Below are 26,433 nucleotides of genomic sequence, written 5' to 3' on the forward strand. Positions count from 1 at the left end.
GGCATCAACACTATCTAGTCAAAAAATGGTTGTGAGCTCTCTCCACTCAAAGTCCATGCTATGTGTGGATGGGAGCCGGATGTGTCTGAAGACGTGGAGGTGTAGCAGAATGAAAGGTCAAGGGTCACAGACAACAGCTGACTAAGATGATAGTGGCATATGCTGACGGACACTAGACATTTAACCAGAGATGCCCCCACCAACCCACCTTTGGCCACCTGAATGAATATGGTTTTGCCCCATTTCACAAATAACAACAATTAATAATCCTATGCTGTAATAACCCATTAGTCATATTGCTTAAACTGATATAAAACAAGTTAGACATATTTACTTAATATTCCAATTTGTAAGTCGCTCTGGATAAGAGCGTCTGCTAAATGACTTAAATGTAAATGTAATTTGTTAGTGAATATTGTAGTAAGGTCCTTTCCGATTTGTTAAACGAATTCAATTTCACTATGAACGTGACTTCAAATAGGTAAAAGAACATTGGTAAACCCTGTAATTATTTGCATGTACCCTTGTCACATCGGACCTTTGCATCCCACGAGGATGTGGCTCGGCACGTTTTTTTTTCTCCAGGAATCCCAAAGAATATACCCCACACTATTTCCCACCTCAAAATCAACCAATGAAAAGGTTCCACACACTAGGTTGCGTGGCACTATCTCACTCCCTCATGATCTCTCTTAACTCTATCTATCGTCGCCAGCTTTGATGAACTCTAAACTCCTCACCAGACTGCACCTGACAGACCTGTTTGTGGATCATGCATACCAAAGGAAGTACAGAATGGTAAATGTTATTTTCTTCATCATATTTCACACATCAGACAATATTTCCAGTTAAATGGATTGGTTTAGCATAAGCACAACTTTGATCCAGGGATGACAGTGAATACACACATTTCGAATTTGCTTCCCATAAATTATGAAAAAAAATGGAATTTTTACATACATTTAATGTGTTTGTTTAAAACAAACATACTAGCAGTCATAAAGACTTTTAGAGGGACTTACTAAGGAACATTTCAAAATGTGAAACTGAGAGCAATAAACAGGCACAGACAGTCATAGACTGCAGGTTAGCAGGGTATTATATATTCATTCTTGCTTTTCAATAAATACACTGATTTGTTAATACATTCAGAGGGGGCCTATATCAGAACAACTTACAAGTCAGGTCACATACTGTGCACTCAGTGAATACAAGAGGCTAAATTGGATTTGAATTGTAATTGTAATGTAAAGTACCACTCAGGGGTTGACAATCTGTGGAACAATTGCTTTGAATATGTTTCCTCAGGTCAGGCACCCCATTTCAAAAGAACAGTGAGATCTCCTCACTTATTTCAGTTATTCCTCCTCCTGTGCCTCGGCGGATTTATTAGTTGAAGTTATTCCTGTTTGATCACAATGAAGCCAAATGGAACTGTTCTTTATACGGATGTGTTGCGTTGTAATGAGGTGTGCACTTCTAATTTTATATTTATATATTGAGAGATTGTGTCACTGGTCTACACACAAAACCCCATAATGTCAAAGTGGAATAGTATTTTTAGACAGTTTTACAAATTCATTAAAAATGAAAAGCTGAAATGTCTTGAGCCAATAAGTATACAACCCTTTTGTTATGGCCGAAATAAGTTCAGGAGTAAACATTTGCTTCACATAATAATTTGCATGGACTCACTCTGTGTGTGCAATAATAGTGTTTAAGATTTTTGAATGACTACCTCATCTCTGTACCCCACACATACAATTCTGTATCTGTAAGGTCCCTCAGTCAAGCAGTGAATTTCAAACACAGATTCAACCACAAAGACCAGGAAAGTGTTCCAATATCTCGCAAAGAAGGTCACCTATTGGTAGATTTGTATTAAAAAAAGCAGACATTGAAAATCCCTTTGAGCATGGTGAAGTTATTAATTACACTTTGGATGGTGTATCAATACACCCAGTCAATACACAGATACAAGCATACTTCCGTAGAGGAAGGAAATCGCTCAGGGATTTCCCCATGAGGCCAATGGTGACTTTAAAACAGTTACAGAGTTTAATGCCTGTGATAGGAGAAAACTGAGGATGGATCAACAACATTGTAGTTACTCCACAATACTAACCTAACTGACAGAGGGAAAAGAAGGATGCCTGTAGACAATAAGAATATTCCAAAACATGCATCATGTCTGCAACAAGGCACTAAAGTAATACTTTAAAAAATATTGCAAAGCAATTCACTTTTTGTCCTGAATACAGTATTATGTTTGAGGCAAATCCAATACAACACATTACTGAGTATCATTCTCCATATTTTCAAGCATAGTGGTGGCTGCATCATGTTGTGGGTATGCTTTTAATCGTTAACGACTGGGAGTTTTTCAGGATAAAAAAAGAAACGGAATGGAGCTAAGCACAGGCAAAATTCTAGAGGGGAAACCTGGTTCAGTTTGCTTTCCATCAGACACTGGGAGATGAATTCACCTTTCACCAGGACAATAACCTAATCTACACTGGAGTTGTATCTGTAACTAGGCCAAATCTACACTGGAGTTGCTAATGAAGAAGACAGTGAATGTTCCCGAGTGGCCGAGTTACAGATTTGACTTAAATCTACTTAAAAATCTATGGCAAGACCTGAAAATGGTTGTCTAGCAATGATCAACTGCCAATTTTAATTTTGAAAAGAATAATGTTGCACAATCCAGGTGTTCAAAGCTCTCATAGACTTACCCAGAAAGACTCACAGCTGTAATTGCTGCCAAATGTGCTTCTATAAAGTATTTACTCAGGGGTATGAATACTTCTGTAAATGAGATATTTCTGTTTGTAATTTTCAATAAATGTGCAAACATTTCTTAAAACATGTTTTCACTATGTCATTATGTGTCATGGATCCCCCAGGAACTGTCATTACGCACACCTGGTCCCTATTCCCATTTGATTAGTAACTGTATAAGTGTGTCCTTTGTTCACCATTGTCCTGTTGATTATTGTTCCAATATCCGTTGGTTCGTGTGAGTACCTGTGCTATGTTGTTTTGGCTTTTGTGCCACGTATATTGTGCAGATGATTACGGGTCTCGTCCCGTGTGATAATCATTGTGCGATTGTGTATTTATTTGAGGTATTCCTCGCTCTTTTGTTTGGGTTTCTACTCTGTGATTGTACACGTGTTTGTTTGGTCTTCGTCCCCGTGCCTTTACACGGCACGCTGTAATTTGGGAAATAAAAACCCCTATTACGCATTCCTGCGCCTGTCTCCCAATCCCTTTATACCAACGTAACATTATGGGGTATTGTGTTATTCCAGATGGGTGAGAAATATATTGAACACATTTTGAATTCAGGCTGTAACACAACAAAATGTGGACTAAGTCAAGGGGTATGAATACTTTCTGAAGGCACTGTAAACAAAGATCTAAGTAGATATGTTCTCGTCTTCCTTGCATCATTTTTGATGATAAACAATATTGTTCCTAGAAGGATACAGTCAGTATATTCTTTATCTATTGCAAGTGTGTTTTATTTCTATCTAACCAATTATGAAGTTGAGCTATACCTAACTCCATTGCCTAATTCAGTTAACTGCCCAATTCAAAATTGACTGCTTGTCACTACCACCTAGGGACTTGCTTAAGAAGGTGTAGACAATATGGCGGGGAAGAAACATAGCCTATCAGAAGGTATGGTGGAACTATTACTATATTGTTCATACCAAATCCTTTCATATCCATATTAAATGTTGAGTGGTAGGGACAAGGGGTTAATTTGGAATTAAGCATGTGTCTCTACATCAGGGGTAGGCAACCATGGGGACACGAACACGTCTCTTTTTTTATTTGTGGGAATGGTTGGGAACAGATTTCCAAAATTAAACACTTTTTTAGCTAAATTCCTGGTGATTTTAAAGTCTTTTCTGACCAAAAAGTTAAATCCCCCCCCAAAATCACATTTGCGGGACGGTTTTGGCCCGTGGGCCACCTGTTGCCGATCCCTGCTCTACATGGTGTGTAGTCAGGCAGTCTATTTAAAAATAATTACCTGAGTGTCATCTCTCCTAGCTGTTGCTCTTTTGAAGACTACAATCAGACGACAGAATGGCTTCTGAGCCGGACGAGACACAGGCCTAAGATCGCAGTGGTGTGTGGCTCCGGCCTGGGCCTGCTCGCCGATGGTGTTACCAACAAAGAGATCTTCCCTTACGCAGATATCCCCAACTTCCCGGTCAGCACAGGTGAGAGGACGTCACTGTCACGAATGTATAATGTGTCATGATAATATTGATATGAGACTAATGATAGTATATCTACCCAGCAAACAGTGAATGTTCCTACAATGTTAAGATTAAGTTCCTATGGAGTCTTAATTTGGTTTACGTCCAATGTTAGCATGAAAACTTCCTATGACTGTTGTTAAAATTTCCCGGCAAAACCTACTAACATTCTGGGAATTCAGAAGTAACCAGAAATGGTTTGCTAGGTATAATCTGTCAATCTATACTACCACCCCCCCCCACACACACACACACACACACACACACACACACACACACACACACACACACACACACACACACACACACACACACACACACACACACACACACACACACACACACACACACACACACACACACATACTTTGACAAATATAATAGGCAACACCTCTCTGTAAACATCACCTCACCCCAATTAGCTTGTTCACTGATTCTCCCAAACATCAGGTGAACCTGTGTAGTGCTCTTAATTATGCCTGCCCAGCAGAGGAATTTACATTTTCCCTCAATGATTCCATTGACACACCATTGCAGCTAAGTAGTTCATTATTTACTTGCTGAAATGCATTTGGGATTTCTGTGTGTCTTTGTCAAAATGTCGCATGGAAAAACAAATCATAACCAGTTGGCGGGAAAATTAACCAAGAATGAATAACTACTCCTCATGAATAAAATATTATAACTGGAGTAAAAATAGGCCCTAATATCTTCCACATGGAATTCTTATTATGATCTCATGGACATATTTAAATATTCATCATGTGGAGGTGAATATAAAATGTCTGCATAAGCGCTCAAATGTTCACTTTCCTATTATTATTAGAGTATGGTGGGTCTTTGCAGAAAAGCCATAGCCTCCTTTCTAGTAACCAGCTTTTGTTGTGTTTTTGGACAACAATAGCATCATAAATAAACAAATGAGAAGCCTAGAAATGACATTATTTGACAATGTTGCCTTCATTAGACAGAGCTGACATTTTTTTATTTATTATCTTCAATTCTGGTTTGGTTTGTGTTGCAGTCTTCCCAATTATATTCTAGTTCATTTAAGCTTGTCAGAGAGAAGCACATTGAAAACACTAATCGATGTTCAGTGCAGAACTAGACTTCTCGTTTTTTGGTAAATTAAATGGAGAGCATAATGATTGGCAGACATTCTAAATGAGTGTGATTTCAGACAATACTAATATTGGTGTTTGCCTGTGAACAGGTGCTATGCTGTGTGAACCTGTAACAGCAAAAAAGAAAAAAGAAAATGCCTATCCAACAACCTGTAAAACCAAAGGGCCAGATTGAATCAAATCCACACAACATAGCAGTATCCAATAAAGGCTTAGATAACCAATACGATAGTGCATCCTTAGATAACCAATACGATAGTGCATCCTCAGATAACCAATACGATAGTGCATCCTCAGATAACCAATACGATAGTGCATCCTTAGATAACCAATACGATAGTGCATCCTTAGATAACCAATGCGATAGTGCATCCTCAGATAACCAATGCGATAGTGCATCCTTAGATAACCAATGCGATAGTGCATCCTTAGATAACCAATGCGATAGTGCACCCTCAGATAACCAATACGATAGTGCATCCTTAGATAACCAATACGATAGTGCATCCTTAGATAACCAATTCGATAGTGCATCCTTAGATAACCAATACGATAGTGCATCCTTAGATAACCAATACGACAGTGCATCCTTAGATAACCAATTCGATAGTGCATCCTTAGTTAACCAATACGATAGTGCATCCTTAGATAACCAATACGATAGTGCATCCTCAGATAACCAATACGATAGTGCATCCTTAGATAACCAATACAATAGTGCATCCTTAGATAACCAATACGATAGTGCATCCTCAGATAACCAATACGATAGTGCATCCTTAGATAACCAATACGATAGTGCATCCTTAGATAACCAATTCAATAGTGCATCCTTAGATAACCAATTCGATAGTGCATCCTTAGATAACCAATACGATAGTGCATCCTTAGATAACCAATACGATAGTCCATCCTGAGATAACCAATACGATAGTGCATCCTTAGATAACCAATACGATAGTGCATCCTCAGATAACCAATACGATAGTGCATCCTCAGATAACCAATACGATAGTGCATCCTTAGATAACCAATTTGATAGTGCATCCTTAGATAACCAATACGACAGTGCATCCTTAGATAACCAATTCAATAGTGCATCCTTAGATAACCAATTCGATAGAAATACATGATTTGCTTGGTCACTCACACCAAGTCTTTATAAAGTGACATCCAGTTACGCTCATTAAAACAAGTTAATGCAGCAATGGAATGAATTCTGAAGTAACTTCAATGGACAGAGTAATAACTGACACCATCCTCCCCCCTAAACTTCCCTCTGCCAACCGTCAACCTCTGACGAAGGAGAAGAAAGTCACTTCTCTAAACAGTGTTGTAATCATTCAGGTTCTATCTCATTACGCAGCACTTTTCAACAAATTGCCTCTGACAAAACTCAGGGTCAAATTAACATCATCTCCACACCACCGAACACAACTCTGCTGAGGTCTCAGCCATCATCCCCACCATAAAGAAGGGTACTAAACAGACAATGACAGTTGACATTTGACAGCGGATGACTAACACTTTTATTTCAATAGCACAGATACCGTTCCTACACTGCGTGTTGTCCTGAGTACTACAGTGCATTCGGAAAGTATTCAGAACCCTTGACTTTTTCCACATTTTCTTACATTAAGGCCTTATTCTAAATGTAATTAAATCAAATGTTTTCCTCATCAATCTACACACAATTCCCAATAATGACAAAGCAAAAACTGTTTTTTAGACATTTTTGCAAATGTATTCAAAATAAAAAACAGATACCTTATTTACATAAGTACTCAGACCCTTTGCTATGAGATTTGAAATTGAGCTCCTGTGCATCATATTTCCATTGATCATCCTTGAGATGTTTCTACAACTTGATTGGAGTCGACCTGTGGTAAATTCAATTGATTGGACATGATTTGGAAAGGCACACACCTGTCTTAAGGTCCCACAGTTGACAGTGCATGTCAGAGCAAAAACCAAGCCATGAGGTTGAAGGAATTGCCCGTAGAACTCAGAGGCAGGATTGTGTCGAGGCACAGATCTGGGGAAGGGCACCAAAAAATGTTTGCAACATTGAAGGTCCCCAAGAACACAGTGGCCTTCATCAAGACTCTTCCTAGAGCTGGCTGCCTGGCCAAACTGAGCAATCGGGGGAGAAGGGCCTTGGTTAGGGAGGTGACCAAGAACCCGATGGTCACGCTGACAGAGCTCCAGAGTTCCTCCGTGGAGATGGGACCACCTTCCAGAAGGACAAGCGTCATTTCTGGAGGAAACCTGGCACCATCCCTACGGTGAAGCACAGTGGTGCCAGCATCATGCTGCAGGGATGTTTTTCAGCGGCAGGGACTGAGAGACTAGTCAGGATCGAGGGAAAGATGAATAGTGCAACGTACAGAGAGATCCTGTACCAGAGCGCTCAGGACCTTAGACTGGGGGTGAAAGTTCACCTTCCAACAGGACAATGACCCTAAGAACACAGCCAAGACAACGCAGGAGTGGCTTCAGGACAAGTCTCTGAGTGGCCCAGCCAGAACCTGGACTTGAACCGGATAGAACATCTCTGGAGAGACCTGAAAATAGCTGTGCAGTGACGCTCCCCATCCAAGCTTGACAGGATCTGCAGAGAAGAATGTGAGAAACTCCCCAAATATAGATGTGCCAAGCTTGTAGCGTCATACGCAAGAAGACTTGAGGCTGTAATTGCTGCCAAGAGTGCGTCAACAAAGTACTGAGTGAAGAGTCTGACTACTTATGTAAATGTAATATTTAAGTTTTATTTGTAGTACATTTGCAAAAATGTCTAAATCTGTTTTGGATGTGTTATTATGGGGTATTGTGTGTTGAGTGATGAGGAGGAAAAAACAATTGAATCAATTTTAGAATAAGGCTGTCACGTAACAAAGTCAAGGGGTCTGAATTCTTTACGAATGCACTTTATATAGTCTATGCCAGATTATAAACCGGGTGGTTTGAGCCATGGATGCTGATTGTCTGAAAGCCGTGGTATTTTTAACCAATAAGGCATGGGGGGGGGGGGGGGGGGGGGTGGGGGGGGGGGGGTGTGATATATGGCCAATATACGACGGCTAAGGGCTGTTCTTAAGCACAACGCATTGCAGAGTGCCTGGATACAGCCCTTAGCCGTGGTATAATGGCCATATATAGCAAAACCCGAGGTGCCATATTTATTTTTTAAACTGATTACCAACATAATTAGAGCAGAAGTTTACATACACTCAATTAGTATTTGGTAGCATTGCCTTTACATTGTTTAACTTGGGTCAAACGGTTTGGGTAGCCTTCAACAAGCTTCCCACAATAAATTGGGTGGATTATGTGGACTTGCCAAAACTATAATTTGTTGACACAAAATTTGTGGTGTGGTTGAAAAACAAGTTTTAATGACTACAACCTAAGTGTATGTAACCTTCCGACTTCAACTGTAGGTCCCATTGTATGTACAGTTGAAGTCAGAAGTTTACATACACTTAGGTTGGAGTCATTAAAACTCATTTTTCAACCACACCATAAATTTCCTGTTAACAAATTATAGCTTTGGCAAGTCGGATAGGACATCTACTTTGTGCATGACACAAGTAATTTGTCCAACAATTGTTTACAGACAGGTTATTTCACTTATAATTCACTGTATCACAATTCCATTGGGTCAGAACACTATGTTGACTGTGCCTTTAAACAGCTTGGACAATTCCAGAAATTTCTGTGAAGGCTTTAGAAGCTTCTGATAGGCTAATTGACATCATTTCAGTCAATTGGAGGTGTACATGTGGATGTATTTCAATGCCTACCTTCAAACTCAGTGCCTCTTTGCTTGACATCATTGGAAAATCAAAAGAAATCAGCCAAGATCTCAGAACATTTTTTCCAAATGCCTGAAGGTACCACGTTCATCTGTACAAACAATAGTACACAAGTATAAACACCATGGGATCACGCAACCGTCATACCGCTCAGGAAGGAGACGCGTTCTGTCTCCTATAAATTAACGCACTTTGGTGCGAAAAGTGCAAATCAATCCCAGAACAACAGCAAAGGACCTTGTCAAGATGCTGGAAGAAACAGGTACAAAAGTATCTATATACACAGTAAAATGAGTCCTATATCGGCATAACCTGAAAGGCTGCTCAGCAAGGAAGAAGCCGCTGCTCCAAAACCACCATAAAAAAGCCAGACTATGGTTTGCAACTGCACATGGGGACAAAGATCGTACTTTTTGGAAAAATGTCCTCTGGTCTGATGAAACAAAAATAGAACTGTTTGGCCATAATGAGCATCATTATTTTTGGAGGAAAAAGGGGGAGTCTTGCAAGCTGAAGAACCCCATTCCGACCATGAAGCATGGGGGTGGCAGCATCATGTTGTGGGGGTGCTTTGCTGTAGGAGGGACTGGTGCACTTCACAAAATAGATGCCGTCATGAGAAGGAAAATGATGTGGGTATATTGAAGCAGCATCTCAAGACATCAGTCAGAAAGTTAAAGCTTGGTCGCAAATGGGTCTTCCAAACGAACAATGACCACAAGCATACTTCCAAAGATGTGGCAAAATGGCTCAAGGACAAGAAAGTCGAGTGGCCATCACAAAGCCCTGATCTCAATCCTATAGAACATTTGTGGGCAGAACTGAAAAAGTGTGTGCGAGCATGGAGGCCTACAAACATGACTCAGTTACACCAGCTCTGTCAGGAGGAATAGGCCAAAATTCACCCAACTTATTGTGGGAAGCTTGTAGAAGGCTACCTGAAACGTTTGACCCAATTTAAAGACAATGCTACCAAATACGAATTGAGTGTATGTTAACTTCTGACCCACTGGGAATGTGATGAAAGAATAAAAGCTGAAATAAATCATTCTATTTAGTATTATTTTAACATTTCACATTCTTAAAATAAAGTGGTGATCCTAACTAACCTAAGATGTGTGAATTTTCACTAGGATTAAAATGTCAGGAATTGTGAAAACTGAGTTTAAATGTATTTGGATAAGGTGTATGTAAACTTTCGACTTTAACTGTAAGTACATGCAGAGAGTTTTTCATTACAGCAGTAGTATTTTATTTCTATAGGACTCTCTCATGCTTGGAGTATGAACAACACAAATCGGACAACTTCTGTGAAATTAAACATGAATAAAACATAAATTCACTGTTTTTATTTTCTCACCCTACATGAGACATGCTGTATCACTAACCGTCCATGACAGAATATGCTTGTGTCCTTCACAGTCCCGGGTCACGAGGGGTGTCTAGTGTTTGGTATTCTGAAAGGCAAATCCTGCGTCTTCATGCAAGGCAGATTCCATCTCTACGAGGGCTATTCACTCTGTAAGGTAAGTCCAAATACAGTATATGACCGATGAACAGAAAATAATATATGCCATTTAGTAGATGCTTCGATTCAAAGTGACTTACAGTCATGTGGGGGGGTACATTTGACATATATGGGTGGTCCCAGGAATCAAACCCACTACCTTGACATTACAACATTTATGCTTTATCAACTGAGCTACAAACTGAGCAACGAAGGACCCCATACATTTAGAGACTCCCAGTACCATGACGAAGACTATATCTATATTATTTTGGTATAGGCCATATTTTAAACATCCAACATTAAGACATTTGCTCTACACTATTAGTATTTCTACTCTTTTACCTTGCTGCTCTGCCCTTTGAGATCAGGGAAACATCACATCAGACTATTTTAACCATCAATATTCCTAGCCTCCATGGATTCAACCCAGTCCCTGCTCATCTATAACCCTTACACATTCCCGCTACGGCGACACCGGATGTTTTGAAATATTCATCACCAGTGTGTGCTTATATTAGCCATCATAAAGAAGGAAAAGAGTGAAACAAAATGGGTCCTTTCCTTTGGAACGCTATGCGAAAAACTCTCCATTGTGGCTCAACAAGGTCATGTTAACTGAAGGAGAACTCCTCCTATTTGTATAACAGAGAGGGGCTGGCATCTCCGGCCTTGGCCCATTAACTTTATCTGTCACAATCAGGAAAATGGGAGGCAGGAAGACGATTGCTGAAACCAGCCTGGGAACTGCTGACTCTGCACAAGGCTGTATATTTTAACAAACAAAGTTTAGGACAGGGTCACCACTGATCTGGGCCCTGTTTCTTAAAAATATCCCTGGCAGCAATGAGGTCATTGTTGGGTCATTTGGTGTGAATTTGAACAAAATGTCAATGAAATTAAGCCATTTTCTCAAACAGCTTGTAAGGATATTGGGCCAAATGTTGAGTGGATGAGAGGTATGTACCAGCAGCCGTTCACCTGTGTTGCGACGCTTGTCTTATTTGTATATAAAAGTATTTCAAAGCAGCAACTTTCTGTGTGTAGGTTTTTGCTTGGTCGAGACTTACAGCCCCAATCAACCAGTCAATCAGCTGTAGCACTGCATATTTATGATGTCACTCCAGAGTTAAATTAGTCCTTTCCTTCCACTGTTTTGGTTAAGGCAGCATAAATGCAACCCTCTCTAGACCCTCTAGGCCCTTGGTAAATGGCTAAGGAATCCTCTGTTGTCTGGAGTGGCGAGGGAAATTCTCAGAGCAATTACGACATTGACAACATGACATCATGTATTAGAGTCAACCCTCATGGCTGCCGGACACCGGCACATAAGTGAAGCACAGGCTTTTTGGCCTTTCACTTAGAGTTGCCACATTGTACCTGTCAATCAATAGCACTAGTAAATAGCACATTGCTCATTCTCATCCTTTGATTCTGACCAGTCCAGACAATAATTTGTTCCTATTGACCTAGATTGCATTGGACGGCGAAAGTATAGACATATTGTATAACAGTCTATGAGAACAGCAGGAGACAGTCTAAAGATGTGTAATTATGATGAGATATCGAAGCAGCATTTCTACCTCCCAGGTGCTAGGCAGTAAACACGTCATCATGTTCTCATTGACTGTGACCACAGAGGAGGGCTTAGGTTGCAGCCTCGCCATTGGACATACAGAAGCATCTTACACCGCAAGAGGCTTTGGTGACAGTTTATAGGGAGACAGAAAGAACAACAGACCAAATGATGCCCTCTAGATCAACGTCTTATCTCCTATGGGCTGTTTCTCAATTCTGACCTCCACAATATTGTTTTCACCTGTCAATTCTCTTCAGATCAGAGTAGATGTGGGATAGGACCCAAAGGAGAGGAAGTAACTTTACACTGCTGAGATGCAGCCCATAGGTGAGCACTGTCACGGGTTAGGGTTGCAAAGGGACGGTATATTACTGGAAACCTTTGAAGTTTACCATTAAACGACCAGAATTTGGTCTCTTTTAAGGATTTTATGTAATCTGTCACAAGACATCTAGTGGCACGTTTGGGTACTTCAGATTATCACAGGTGTCTAACGATCTCTGGTCTGGCCTTGTCACATAATATGATTTTTACCATTTAAAAACAATTGAATGACAAATCTGTAAAACATTATGTGTGTGGCTCAGTTGGTAAAGCATGGGTTGTGGGTTCGATTCCCATGGGGGACCAGTATTAAAATGTATTACTGTAAATTGCTATAAGAGGGTTTTAGCATGAAATATCATTTGAAATGTTTTTACAATTTTTTTTATTTTTTATTATGTCGATATGTATTTGTTGTCAAGCTGGTTGCAGTTGTGAAAAAAGTAAATAGTTGCAGAGTTAACTAGAAAATAATAACATAGTTGATGAGATGCTTTTTTCACTAAATCAGCTATTTTCTCTTGAACCATATTTATTTATTTAATCTTCATTTAACTCAGTTAAGAACAAATTCTTATTTTCAATGACGGCCAAGGAACAGTGTATTAACTGCCTGTTCAGGGGCAGAACGACAGATTTGTACCTTGTCAGCTCAGGGTTTTGAACTTGCAACCTTTCAGTTACTAGTCCAATGCTCTAACCACTAGGCTACCCTACTTAATACAAACTCATGTACAATATCGACACAGATATAATAAATGAATAATTTATATGAAGTTTCCTATCTTGAGGGCTGACTGAATATGCAGCAAAACGTGTAAGGTGTTAGAGAAGAACAGGTGTGATTACAGTGGATGTTGGACCGCTTTCCTATGGCTCAGCACACCAGACAAGGCGACAAAACGATTTCTGCTAAATTTACCCCGGCACATGCAACCGATACAGCTGTGGTTTCAGCCTGCCATCTGCCCACTCTCTTTGTCTTTCTCTCATTCTCTCCCTTCTTTTCTCTCTCTCTTTCTTAATTTATCTTTCCCCCACCACTACCACCACACAATCTCACACTCTCTACTCTCATCTCCATGTCTCTACTCTCAACTCCATGTCTCTACTCTCATCTCCATGTCTCTACTCTCATCTCCGTGTCTCTACTCTCATCTCCGTGTCTCTACTCTCATCTCCATGTCTCTACTCTCATCTCCGTGTCTCTACTCTCATCTCCATGTCTCTACCCTCATCTCCATGTCTCTACTCTCATCTCCGTGTCTCTACTCTCATCTCCATGTCTCTACTCTCATCTCCATGTCTCTACTCTCATCTCCATGTCTCTACTCTCATCTCCATGTCTCTACTCTCATCTCCATGTCTCTACTCTCATCTCCATGTCTCTACCCTCATCTCCATGTCTCTACTCTCATCTCCATGTCTCTACTCTCATCTCCATGTCTCTACTCTCATCTCCATGTCTCTACCCTCATCTCCATGTCTCTACTCTCATCTCCATGTCTCTACTCTCATCTCCATTTCTCTACCCTCATCTCCATGTCTCTACTCTCATCTCCGTGTCTCTACTCTCATCTCCATGTCTCTACTCTCATCTCCGTGTCTCTACTCTCATCTCCGTGTCTCTACTCTCATCTCCATGTCTTCCCTGCTCACTTTCTTTCCCAACATTATCGGACAGCAGTCCAGTATGTGTGACAGGGACACCAGGGTGTCCATACACTCCATCAGCCCAGGGACACATCCATGAGTCATTGTATCTGACACCTCCGACACCAACATCGCACCACTCTCACAAGAGTTTACGTCAAGACAAAACAAATACAGAGGTGTTGCAGTGAGAACTCAGTAAATATCTGGAAGGCGTAGTGATGCTACTCGTTTGTTACCAAATTTATATCTCCCTTTTCATACACTTTATTTTATGATACACTTTGTTTCATGTGTTTTGACATCAAGTGCCTGGTACATAGCAGAAAAGCAATATGGTTTTGGCTTTGTTGAATCGCACTCACACAAGCGCTCTCTCTCTCCCTCCCCCTGATTTGCAATCAGGGTGTGAGCTGTTATCTCTCTCATCTCAGTGTGTCGGTAGGAGATGCATGGCAAGGTTAATTAGCTGGCTTGCTTCGTTAGCCCTCCCTGATCTCCTCTCCCTCTGTGAGTGGTGCCTTTCATACAAACTGCTAGCATGCAGCTGGAGTTAGCCTTGGTGCTAGTTCTGTATTGTATAGTGGCTGTTATTGGAGCATGATGAGTCTTATTGGCATGCATGTTTAATTAAGATAAGCATGCATAAACATGTATACACATTTTAAAAAATCACTTCTCCTATGCCACACACAAATATACATGCAGGTGAGGCAAGGAACGACATGGAGGAAAGGAGGGAGGGAGGCTAGAAAGGTGATCTGGCATTGAAATATATTCACCAATTGCCAATCCTAGCTTGCAAACTGACAGAAATGTGCATTTTCATGAGTCACTGTACACCTCACACACGCGCCCACACACGCAAACCATGTTTATGGATGTTGCACTAGTGGTACCGTGTGTATGTGTCTGTCAGTGGTCTGACTTACAAATGTAGGATCTTAATTTGAGTCAGTTTTCTACAGCAGGAAAATAATGCTGCAGCAAACAGGAAATGTGAATTCTTATGCGGATTATAATTAATGCAAAGAGCAAAAATTGGACAGCACTCTGTTGAATAAACTTACATGAACATATGTTTATTGCTGCACTCAAATACACTACAAGTTTTACATTTCAGGAAAGTTCTCCTGCAACAGGGTGATCAAATTAAGATCCTACATCTGTACCCTATTGGGTATTTCTATATCAAGAGAAGTGTGTGTGTGACAGAGTTACAAGTCATGGCTGCATGCTTCTAGCAGATTGTATGCACATCTTGTGTATTACTGGTGCTGGAGATAACCAAGAATGGTCCAAGAGAGAGAATAATAAATTTTATGTCTCATTTCTCATCTTCCCCTTAATGGTACAATAAAGTGTTGGTAGCATTCTCTTCGCCTCTCACGTCGTTTCCTCTCTTCTACATTTATCTCTCCCTCCCTTTCTCTCCAACTCTCTTTTCCTCTTCACTCGTCCACTCCTTTCTCCTCTCCTCCTCCATTCTCATATAATTCTCTTGTTTTCTCTCTCTGACTCTCTCCCCACATATATTTCTCTCCTCTCCATCCCCCTCCTCTTCTCCCCCAGGTCACATTCCCGGTTCGGATCTTCAAGCTGTTGGGCGTGGAGACCCTCATTGTGACTAACGCCTCAGGGGGCCTGTGTCCGGACTTCAAAGTGGGCGACATCATGCTCATTAAGGACCACATTAACCTGCCAGGCTTCGCCGGCCAGCACCCTCTGTGCGGCCCCAATGACGAACGGTACAACCAGAGACAGCGAGACAGAAAGATAGGGGTAGAGAGGGGAGGTAAGGAGAGAGGGAGAGGTTTGTGGGAGGGCACAGCACCCTCTGTGCGGCCCCAATGACGAACGGTACAACCAGAGACAGCGAGACAGAAAGATAGGGGTAGAGAGGGGAGGTAAGGAGAGAGGGAGAGGTTTGTGGGAGGGCACAGCACCCTCTGTGCGGCCCCAATGACGAACGGTACAACCAGAGACAGGGAGACAGAAAGATTGAGGGAAGAAAGGGGAGACAGTGGTAGAGAGGGGGGATAAGGAAAGAGGGAGAGGGGTGTGGGAGGGCACATCACTCACTGTGCAGCTACAATGATGAACGATACAGGCAGAGAGATGGAGAGAGGCAGGGAAGAGGGACGGAGAGAGGGGTGGGGGGAATGGGTAGGGGAGAGTGGAAGTGATGGAGGGAGAGTCAAGGAGAGAGAGTGAAAAATGTAGTATAGTCTGAAGCACAACGGTGGGAGGAGAGATGGAAAGAGAGAGAGTTGCAGTTAGTGAGAGAACTGAAATGATCCCGGAGAGAGGAAGCACGGGGAGGGAGAGGGGAAGAAATACATACTCTTCAAGTAATCTATCTAGCTCACTAGGTTGCATGGAACCTGTAATTCATATTTTTCCTTTACAGCTAGGAGGTTGTAGATTGATGACAAATAAACTGTATATTTAGTGTGAGTGCTCAGAGAGCTACAGGTAACTGCCAAAATAATGGAAACACTTGAGCAAATGAGGAATACAAAATATATTGAAAGCAGGTGCTTCCACCCAGGTGTGGTTCCTGAGTTAATTAGGCAATTAACATCCCATCATGCTTAGGGTCATGTATAAAAATGCTGGGCAGGCTATTATTTTGGCTAGCTTGGCTCTGCTCCAATAGGATGACAAAGACCCCATCCACCGGGCACAAAATGGCTTGATGAGCATGAAAACGATGTAATGGTGGTCTCAGTCACCAGATCTCAACCCAATTGAAAACTTATTGGAGATTCTGGAGTGGTGCCTGAGACAGCGTTTTCCACCACAATCAACAAAACACCAAGTGATGAAATTTCTCGCGGTAGAATGGTGTCGCGTCCCTCCAATAGAGTTCCAGACACTTAGAATCTATGCCAAGGTGCATTTATGCTGTTCTGGCTCGTGGTGGCCCAAAACCCTATTAAGACACTTTGTTGGTGTTGCCTTTATGTTGGCAGTTGCCTGTATACTATCATAATACTGTATTATATTACAGTATTATTCATATTATTAATAGTAGAAGATTATTGGTAGATTAGGAGAGATACATTGCAATAGTATTTGCTCCATATGTCCCATCGATAAGCCAGTAGTGATTGTCTGTGCTCTGCTCCAGGTTTGGGATCCGGTTCCCCTGCATGTCAGATGCCTACAGTAAGGACCTGAGGAAGCTAGCTCTGGATATTAGTCATGAGCTGGACTATACCAACTTTGTGCGGGAAGGGGTGTACTGCATGGTGAGCGGGCCCAACTTCGAGACCATCGCTGAGGCACGCATGTTGCAGGTCTTGGGGTGCGACTCTGTGGGTGAGTGGAGACAACACAGGCCTACGGGCTACAACCACAAACGGGTTTTCATCACCAGAATTGGCTATGATTTGAGCAACAAATTACAGTTAATGTTAGGAAATGGTTCAATTTAAGTTTAAAGGAACAATAGCAAGACATTTTTAATACAACTTGTGTTTCAAAATGCTGTATCAAGATCAAGCATCTACTCAGGAAGGGGATGTTTTGTCAGAGAGCCAAGTGACCACCAGCCACAACATGGTTTAACAACGATACAAACACAGACGAGGCTTGCTCACTCTCCTTTTCCCCTTTTTAGTTCATTAACACTGCTCTAATTGGACCTCCCTCGTAAAAACACCCATGCTGGGCTCGTTAATAAATGATGGTGTTAGCCAACTCATGCTAATTAGCTTAGCGATTAGGTCAACAGATAGACCAACAGGCTGCTACATGCTGTGACGCTAATTGGTCTGATGATTTGATCCAGGATCAAAATACAACACCAATATCTGTTACAATGTACAGTGGGCAGAACTAACGAATGACATCTTTCATTATCCACTCCCCCTAAGAACATGTATTTTGCCGACTTGTTACCTTAAGAGCTTGTTGTTGTAGCCAAGCAATGACAGAGAAAAGCCGCTTTGGTTCCTTGTTTTGATGACGTTTTGAGTTATTACTCCTGTGAGTGTATTATTTAATGTGAGAGTCCAATTCAGATCTGCCAATCCATATTTCTTTATGTGGTGTTTTTTCTTTACCATGCTTGAGTTTCAGTTTAGTGGAGGCTGTGTTTGAGTGAGTGAGACCTTTGGCTTAATAAGTATTTTTAATTCATATGCTTTTTGGTTATGCCTGTAAACATTGTTTTGTCGTTGCATTCGTACAGTATGTGCCTGTGTAAATTGTATCCATGTTTTTAGCATGGTTTTAATGATATGTGAGGTCTGGCTGGGTTCCCATTAAATACTAACATGGGAATGGGACCTAATCTCAGGGAATGGGACCTAATCTCAGGGAATGGGACCTAATCTCAGGGAATGGGACCTAATCTCAGGGAACGGGACCAAAGTTCAGGGGGAAGTACACGGAGGGGGTTATTAATGATGCTGAATAGTGTAACCACCTCTCTACACACACACAAACACACAACATGACCCGGTGCCACCCACAAACCCTGTTGGATATTTTGCCATTTCCTCTCTGCCCCCCCCACCCCCCCCCCCCCCCCCCACCCCCCACCCCACCCCTCTCGCTTTCCATCCTCATGAACCTGCCAACCTCCGCTCCCGTCCCCGTCTGCACTCCCCAACCCCTTTCCTCTTCCCCATAGGCATGAGTACGGTCCCAGAGGTAACAGTGGCCAAGCACTGTGGCCTGAGGGTCTTTGGTCTCTCACTCATCACCAACAAGGTATTGATTGACTTCTCTTATTGCTGTATATCATTTGATGTACCTTATCTGCACACACTCTGAACAGCTCAGCGTATCTATTCTGTCATCTGTTGACTAGTTATTGAGTATGGTACCGGAGCATCTTAATGTATTCTTATCATTGTGAAGGTCTCCCTAGACTACAGCCGTGAGGAGAAGGTGAACCATGAGGAGGTCCTGGAGATCAGCAAGATGAGGGCGGAGCATGTGCAGATGATGCTCAACACACTTATTGCCCGCTCAGACCAGCTGGACGAGGGCATCAATGTCAACTGAAGGAGGAAGGGGGTTGGAGAAAGAGACAGAGACATACTCTAATGTTGAAGCACACTCTCTCACACACAGACACTCACAAACACGCAGAAATGTACACAGACATGTGCAAACATGTACATATCATTCACTGTGAATCTTTACAATAATCAACCACCCATGATGAAAGAATTTAGTCAATTTTCCAGTTTATTAAAACGGACATAACAGAAGACAGTTGTTGGGATCTTCTGTTCCGTCCGTTGTTTGAAGGATCGGACCAAGGCGCAGCATGGTAAGCGTACATCTTTATTTAGATGAACACCACAAAAAAAAAAGATAAACGAGGTGGGAAACAAGGTGGGAAACAAGGTGGGAAACAAGGCTGCCTAAGCATGATCCCCAATCAGAGACAACGATAGACAGCTGCCTCTGATTGGGAACCATACCCGGCCAACAAAGAAATAGAAAAACTAGAATGCCCACCCAAATCACACCCCGACCTAACTAAATAGAGAAATAAAAAGGCTATCTAAGGTCAGGGCGCGACAGAGATTATACATTAATTCCACCAAATGTTCTTCTCCCAAAAATAAATGTGAAAAGCCTCCAACCAGAAAATAGCATTTAATGGTAAATAGTGGGAAAATAAATATGCAACTGAACTAATGTACAGATGATGGTGCTTTTCTCTTCAAATTCCTCCTGCTATTCAGAGCTAGTGACAGAAAAAACATGTCCTGTATTGATATAATTATACAGTGCTTTCTTCTTTGTTATCCCCTCACTGTTTAGAACGAGAATCAAACTATTATTTATGTGATTCACCGTGTTTACCAGACAACACAAGTCTGTTTCATAAAGTTGATTAAAAAACTATTTTCATGCTGAACAATTACAGTGTTACAAGTTAGTTTGACTGCAATAACAGTGAGAGCTCATGTAGAAATAATGTTTCTTGTAAGAATTTACACAGCAACAGAGAAAATGTACAGAAAAACTTTGGATCTTGCCAAAGCAAATACTCTGTTCACTGCCTTGCCTTACAGTAAATTCGAAGTGCATTCATCTATAAAGAAAACACTGCCATCTTTCACAGGGCTCCTCAGCCAATATGGCGCAGTGGTCATTTCTGCACTGTAGCGATAAGCTCAAATCAAATCAAATCAAATGTAAGTTAAATAAGCTTGGAGAACACTGATGTGTTCCTAACAAGGTGTTCTCATTGTAAATATATAGATACATATATAAATAAACATACAGTAGATATAGATCATAGACAGACTTTAAGTGTGTTTATTTGTGTCTGTGTGTGTTCGTTCGTCAGTGTCCGCGTGTGTGTGTGAATATTGAGGCGGCAGGTAGACTAGGGGTTAAGAGCGTTGGGCCAGTAACTGAAAGGTTGCTGGTTCGAATAGGTGAAAATCTATCGTCGTGCCCTTGAGCAAGGCAATTAATCCTAATTGCTCCTATAAATTGTTCTGAATAAGAGCGTTTGCTAAATAACTAAAAGGTAGTGCAGGTGTGTGTTAAAATGGGGTAAACCAAGGTTAAACCAATCTACTCAGGGTCCGACTCAAAGTAAACGTAAATATAATCACATTGGATATTCAAGAATTCTGACCTTGTGCTTTGGTTAGTGGTAGAAGAAAAGTAGAAGAAACGTAGCCCTTCCCTGAGACAGTGTTCAGCTTGAAGAGACAATCATCTCTCATTGTATACAATAGACAAGACCAGGGTGGCTGATTCTGGTCGTGCAGGGCCTCTGTTGTTACAGTCAGTCCAGGGCCCGTATCCACAATGAGTCGGATTGTGATCTACGATCAGTTTAGCCTTTTTGATCAGAATAAATCAGATTACATGGCCAGGTGGCCTTGTGTATACGGAGCCTGAACAATACGGCTGAACTAACACATCTGATTGATCTAATCATTGTCGTGAGAGGAAACTAAAATACATATCTCCACCTTATTTCTGAGAATTTAAAGTGCAAAGCAATACTGTACAATATTGGAACAGTATGGTTGACTATCTTTGTTTAGTCCTGGGACCTGTTTAGCTGAGTGTATAAAGTAGCTAATATACTATTAGTAAACTAATCATAATATGAATCTCCTGTCACCCTTAAGACATCATTAACATAGATCAGTGGCTTTTCACACCCTGTTCATTTAGACTCTGTTATAAACTCCCCACAGAAATCATTCATGCTAACCTGGCAAGCCGAAACAAGGCTGGGGGTAGAAAGCTTTCAATCTAAATCTTCCCTTTCGATTGTCATCCTCTCATGAGAATAAATAGTGTCAGGTTCCTCTTAGCCTTCTAGTCATTACCAAGGAATACAAATGTTCTCTAGTATTATTAAAATCACCAACATTAATAATTAGCAAATTATTGTAATTACAACAGAACTATTACCTTAAAATCCAAGGGGAAGTGAATTTATTAACAGGCTAATGTGGCAGTTTATCAGAGAGAGAGAGAGGCGATGTTTGGCTGTTTTTCTCCTTTCTCTGTGTTGATTGCCCTGCCTTGATGACTTGTATTGATGCTTAATGAGTTTGGTAATGTACAAAAACTGTAAGCAGTATTTCCTCAAAATATTCAACAGGACATGCTACCTACCACATGCTGTTCTTTAGAATGTCAATCGATCAAATGTATTTTGTAAATCATTAATGGCCTAGAAAAGCAGTAGCACATTGTTTAAAAAAAAGCTCAATAGAATGAAGCAACCTAGATATGAACCAGGCTCAGAGGGAAGGCCCATCCTCTTCTGGCTGTACGGAATGTTTTGTTCTATTATGATAAGGTAATACCACAAATGAGCAGAACACTTTGCTCTTGATAAATAAATAAATGTCTACTATTAACATTGGTAATTCAGATCATATTCAGAATCATTATGGAAGCCAATTACCTTTTAATCAGGAGTAATATTGTAATGAAATGTACATTGTTCACAATTAATTAATCATAATCCTTTCTAGGCCGACAGGCAATGTTTGTTCTACAGTGCATCAAAAACAGAGTAATTACCATTAACACTAATTACAGTCAAATCTTATACATTATTCTCAGACTTGGGTTAATAGGACATTTGTTTGTTTTCTTATCAATTAGCTCATTATCCAAGTCAGTTAGTACATATTTTGATGTCTGCTCAAACTTCAATTTGGAGGATAATGTCCCAGTTATGCTTGTGCCATCAATGTACATTTTATTTAGCCCTTTTCTTCCCAATTGGTAGTTACAGTCTTGTCCCATCACTGCAACTCCCGTACGGACGTGGGAGAGGCGACGGTAGAGAGCCGTGCACGACCCCACACATGACACAACGCTCGCTTAATTCGGAAGCCAACCGCACCAATGTGTCGGAAGAAACACCTTACACCTGGCGACCGTGTCAGAGTGCATTGCGCCTAGCCCGCCACAGGAGTCACTAAAGTGCAATGGGACAAGGACAACCCTCCTCTATTGAATATTATATTAATACATTCATTCAATTTTGACCTAACTTTTTCGAACAATGAGCTCGACGTGGAATCCAAAGAAATGTTAAAAATGTTTTGTTATTTAGGGGGGTGCTGTTCCTAACAGCAGGAACAGTACTATCTAGTGGTAATATCAGTATGTAGGATGGTGATGTATATCAGTATGTAGGATGGGACATCACCTAACAACTTCATTGACTAATTTCTCTGAACAGGGGAAAAAAAACATCACAAAATTCACTGAGAATGCATTACATAGGATGAAGAAACATTCCGATTGAGCCGACATATGCAGTGTTACTGTGAATGTGTTCCCTGTGAACGCGGGGAAATTGCCTTTAAAGGCCACAATGCCTATAACCAATGATCAGATTGAATCCCTGCATCACTTTCAATGGTCCTTTGGAGCTCAGTTAGTAGAGCAGGGCTCTTGGAACACCAGGGTAGTGGGTTCGATTCCCAGGATCACCCACATGTGAAATGTATGCATGCATGACTAAGTTGCTTCAGGTGAAAGCATCTGCTATAAATTGCATATCTATACTGTATATATTATAATGGTCTATAAAGATTATGCAAAAAGTCATGATTCAGTAAATGGAAAGCAATAGGGCTGACAATGATTTCCATTGCAAGTATGGCCAGTCACCTATCTTGTCAATAGAAGTTTTCGCCCTCCCTTAAGTAACACCTACATGAGGATGCCATCTTAACAAGTCTACCATATGTGTGTCAGGTGCTGTAACCTCCACAGTTTTCCCCTGAGTGTCATACTGCAAGTGAAGTCACAGCATGGGTCAAACAGATTTATGCAAAAAGAGAAAATGCATCTCACCAGTGCGACTCCGCAGGAAAATACTGTCACTTTGTCAAAGCTCCCTGGGGCTCTCGTACCTCCTCTGAGCTGTCAGATGACCCAATCTACGGACCGAGGTTAAACCCTCCATTGAATTACCTTTAACCCCCAAGGCCAAGGGCATCCTGACGCTAGTCAATCTTAGTCAAGCAAAAAGCCTCTCTTACTCTGAGAAAGAAAAACGCTAGATGGTGAATGGAGGGATGAATAAGGGCTTGGTTCAATCGGTAGCGTGGAAGATCTGCCTTGTAACTCGATTGACATTTAAAGGCAATGTTACCATAGCCGTGGGAACAATCTCAATTTTATTTTCAAGTTTATATTTATTTTTTAAACCAAATTTGTGAACTAGGACTTTATTACTCCTGTATGAGCGGAGAGAAAATAACTCCTCAGCTGAGTGGAGCACAGTACCCCCTAACAAAATATCATTAGCACCCCCCCCCGTGAACGTTATTGAGTTTTTGCGGAAACCGCATTTATGGTAAATGCAGCATATGTCGGCTGAAACTTAGATGTCAACCACATTACAATGCAGATCCTCCGTGATACAGATGAAATCTAACCCTAAGACTCTAATGTGCTGTTGCCAACACTTCTTCATTAACCCATAGAAAGATTGGTTACTCTGGTTGGAGTCTGTGCCAAATTGTCTGGAGGAGCCAACAGGAACTAAATGTCACAGGCAGCCCTGACTGCCGTTCAGTGGCCCCAACTTTACGGCGCAGTCTCGCCGTTTTGCATCTTGAGGATTTATACCGTGTGTAAAAGAAAATAACATTCTCGACGTGGACAGTTAGTCAGGATTTCTGGACAGCCAGTGCACTCCACTCCATCCAGACATTAGATTAGGTCTCACTCTGAGTGGAATAATAACTAGAAAACTGTTGAATTACAGATTAGTCTGGCAAACTCCCCAGCTGCTGCAAAATGAGTTGGCAGGCACAAGTACAGGTGTTTTATTGTCTGCATAAACTGCAGACTGGGATATGTACTGGGATGTAAAGAAGCTGTCTATGAATGAGCCTCAAGATTGTGTAAAGTTCTCTGAGCTCAGCAAAAAAAAGACAGTTATAGTTTTTGTAAAACAGCCCTACTTCACATCCCAATCAAGTCAAGGAAGTATTCATTAACAAGCGCATATTTCAAGTGAGGTAACTTATTCAGAGTAATTACAAGTAAAGCTTTCCTCCACAAACGCGTACATTGATACAGAATGATCTATTTGTTATTATACAGAGGAATGTTTTCAAATCAAATCCAACTGTACTGGTCTCGAACACGTGTTTAGCAGATGTTATTGCGGGTGTAGCAAAATGCTTGTTTAGAATGCAGAACACGTTGCGGTGAGGGTGTGGAGGTAATGGCGTGCCACTGCGGGTCTATAGAACACAGCATCACATCAGCACAAACCACACAGAACATCAGATGACACGCTCCACAGAATCTACGAGGTCTCTGTCAATATACAAGCTTATGTAGAGTACACACTTGAGGTAAATCAGACCATTTGACCAATTTCCATCTATTATCCATGTAAATCCATGCAGCATAGTGTGCGACAACCTTATGAAAGCATTGATTCGTCATCGCCACTCAGACATACAAAGTAATTTCACTATATTATTTGAGTGTCATGGGTAACATTTAAACATTGGATATCATGCTATGATTCCGGGTATTCTTGCATTAAATCCCCATTTTATAATGATAAATCCCTAGGCTAATGTTCTTGCTACATGGGGATTCTTTAATGTAGATCATTTGTGTACATGTGACATTTCACTGGCTATTCATTCTTCATAATTAACCCGAGCTACATGCCGTCTCACAGACGACCCTGTGTGAAATGTGGCGACGCTCCAGACAGACTGCCACGGGTGTGTTCCATATTGCCACGGGTGTGTTCCATATTGCCAATGTGCTACAGTCACACACATATACACCAACAACAGACACATACTGCCAGCGCACCAACAGTAACCTGTTAGAACATTTTCCTGTTATTAACCATTTGTTAACACTCTCATTTTTTTTTCAATATACAATTTGTGTTATTTATTTTTGGACTTTCAAAACACACAAACCACCACGACACACCCACTCTTTTTCACACGCCCATACTCCGGTAGTCATGTTGGGATGCAACAACACCCTTCTCGCGGAGACAGCATTCATTGTAAACGCAGCATATGTCGGCTGAAACTGAAATGACCTTTAAATGTCAACTGCGTTGCAATGCAGATATATTATATTTATATAGCATTATTTTTTTGACAAATGAGTCATACTTGTAATCATTTCCCGTGACAAACTGCTCTGAACTGTGAAATGTTTTGAAAATGGATGGTAGGTTTTACATAGTGTGTAGGACCATTGAAAATGTATGCGGTCAACACCAGTAACTGGTAGCTCTTGTTGGCCTATGTTAAAGAGTTTTTTCATTGTGGTATGATGGGAATTGAAAATCTACCGTGAATATCAGTTTGATCATTAATTCAAATTCCTACACCATGAAGTCTATTCACTCCCTTCTCTGAGAAAGGCTATACTTTACTGCATGTGTTCAATTAGAATCTTATGCAGAATTAACACATCATTCCTCTTAAAACTCGTAGTGTAAAAAACAGTAGATGTTCCATTAGAGCCATGTCTCATAAACAACAGTTCCATGTTGTAATATATTGAAGGTAACAGTTTAGGAATATTACAGGAGAGAGAGATAGTAACTTTCATTACAAATGGAAAGTGAATCCAAACCCTCCAATCACATCAAAGCCCAGACAGGTGACACCTATGACATCATGGC

At 41.0% G+C, this 26,433-nt stretch overlaps 1 protein-coding gene across 1 annotated transcript; it reads left to right on the forward strand.

The window, feature by feature from the left end:
- The first annotated feature begins 640 nt into the window (after positions 1 to 640).
- pnp4b (purine nucleoside phosphorylase 4b) lies at positions 641 to 20,552 on the forward strand. Its single transcript, XM_046302369.1, has 7 exons — positions 641 to 798; positions 4,066 to 4,238; positions 10,639 to 10,742; positions 15,852 to 16,027; positions 17,413 to 17,603; positions 18,922 to 19,001; positions 19,152 to 20,552. Exons 1-7 carry the CDS (start codon positions 773 to 775, stop codon positions 19,296 to 19,298), a joined length of 897 nt encoding a protein of 298 aa, XP_046158325.1. The 5' UTR covers positions 641 to 772; the 3' UTR covers positions 19,299 to 20,552.
- The last annotated feature ends 5,881 nt before the right edge of the window (positions 20,553 to 26,433 follow it).

This window comes from Oncorhynchus gorbuscha, linkage group LG15, assembly GCF_021184085.1.
Source record: "Oncorhynchus gorbuscha isolate QuinsamMale2020 ecotype Even-year linkage group LG15, OgorEven_v1.0, whole genome shotgun sequence".
Taxonomy (NCBI): Eukaryota; Metazoa; Chordata; class Actinopteri; order Salmoniformes; family Salmonidae; genus Oncorhynchus; species Oncorhynchus gorbuscha.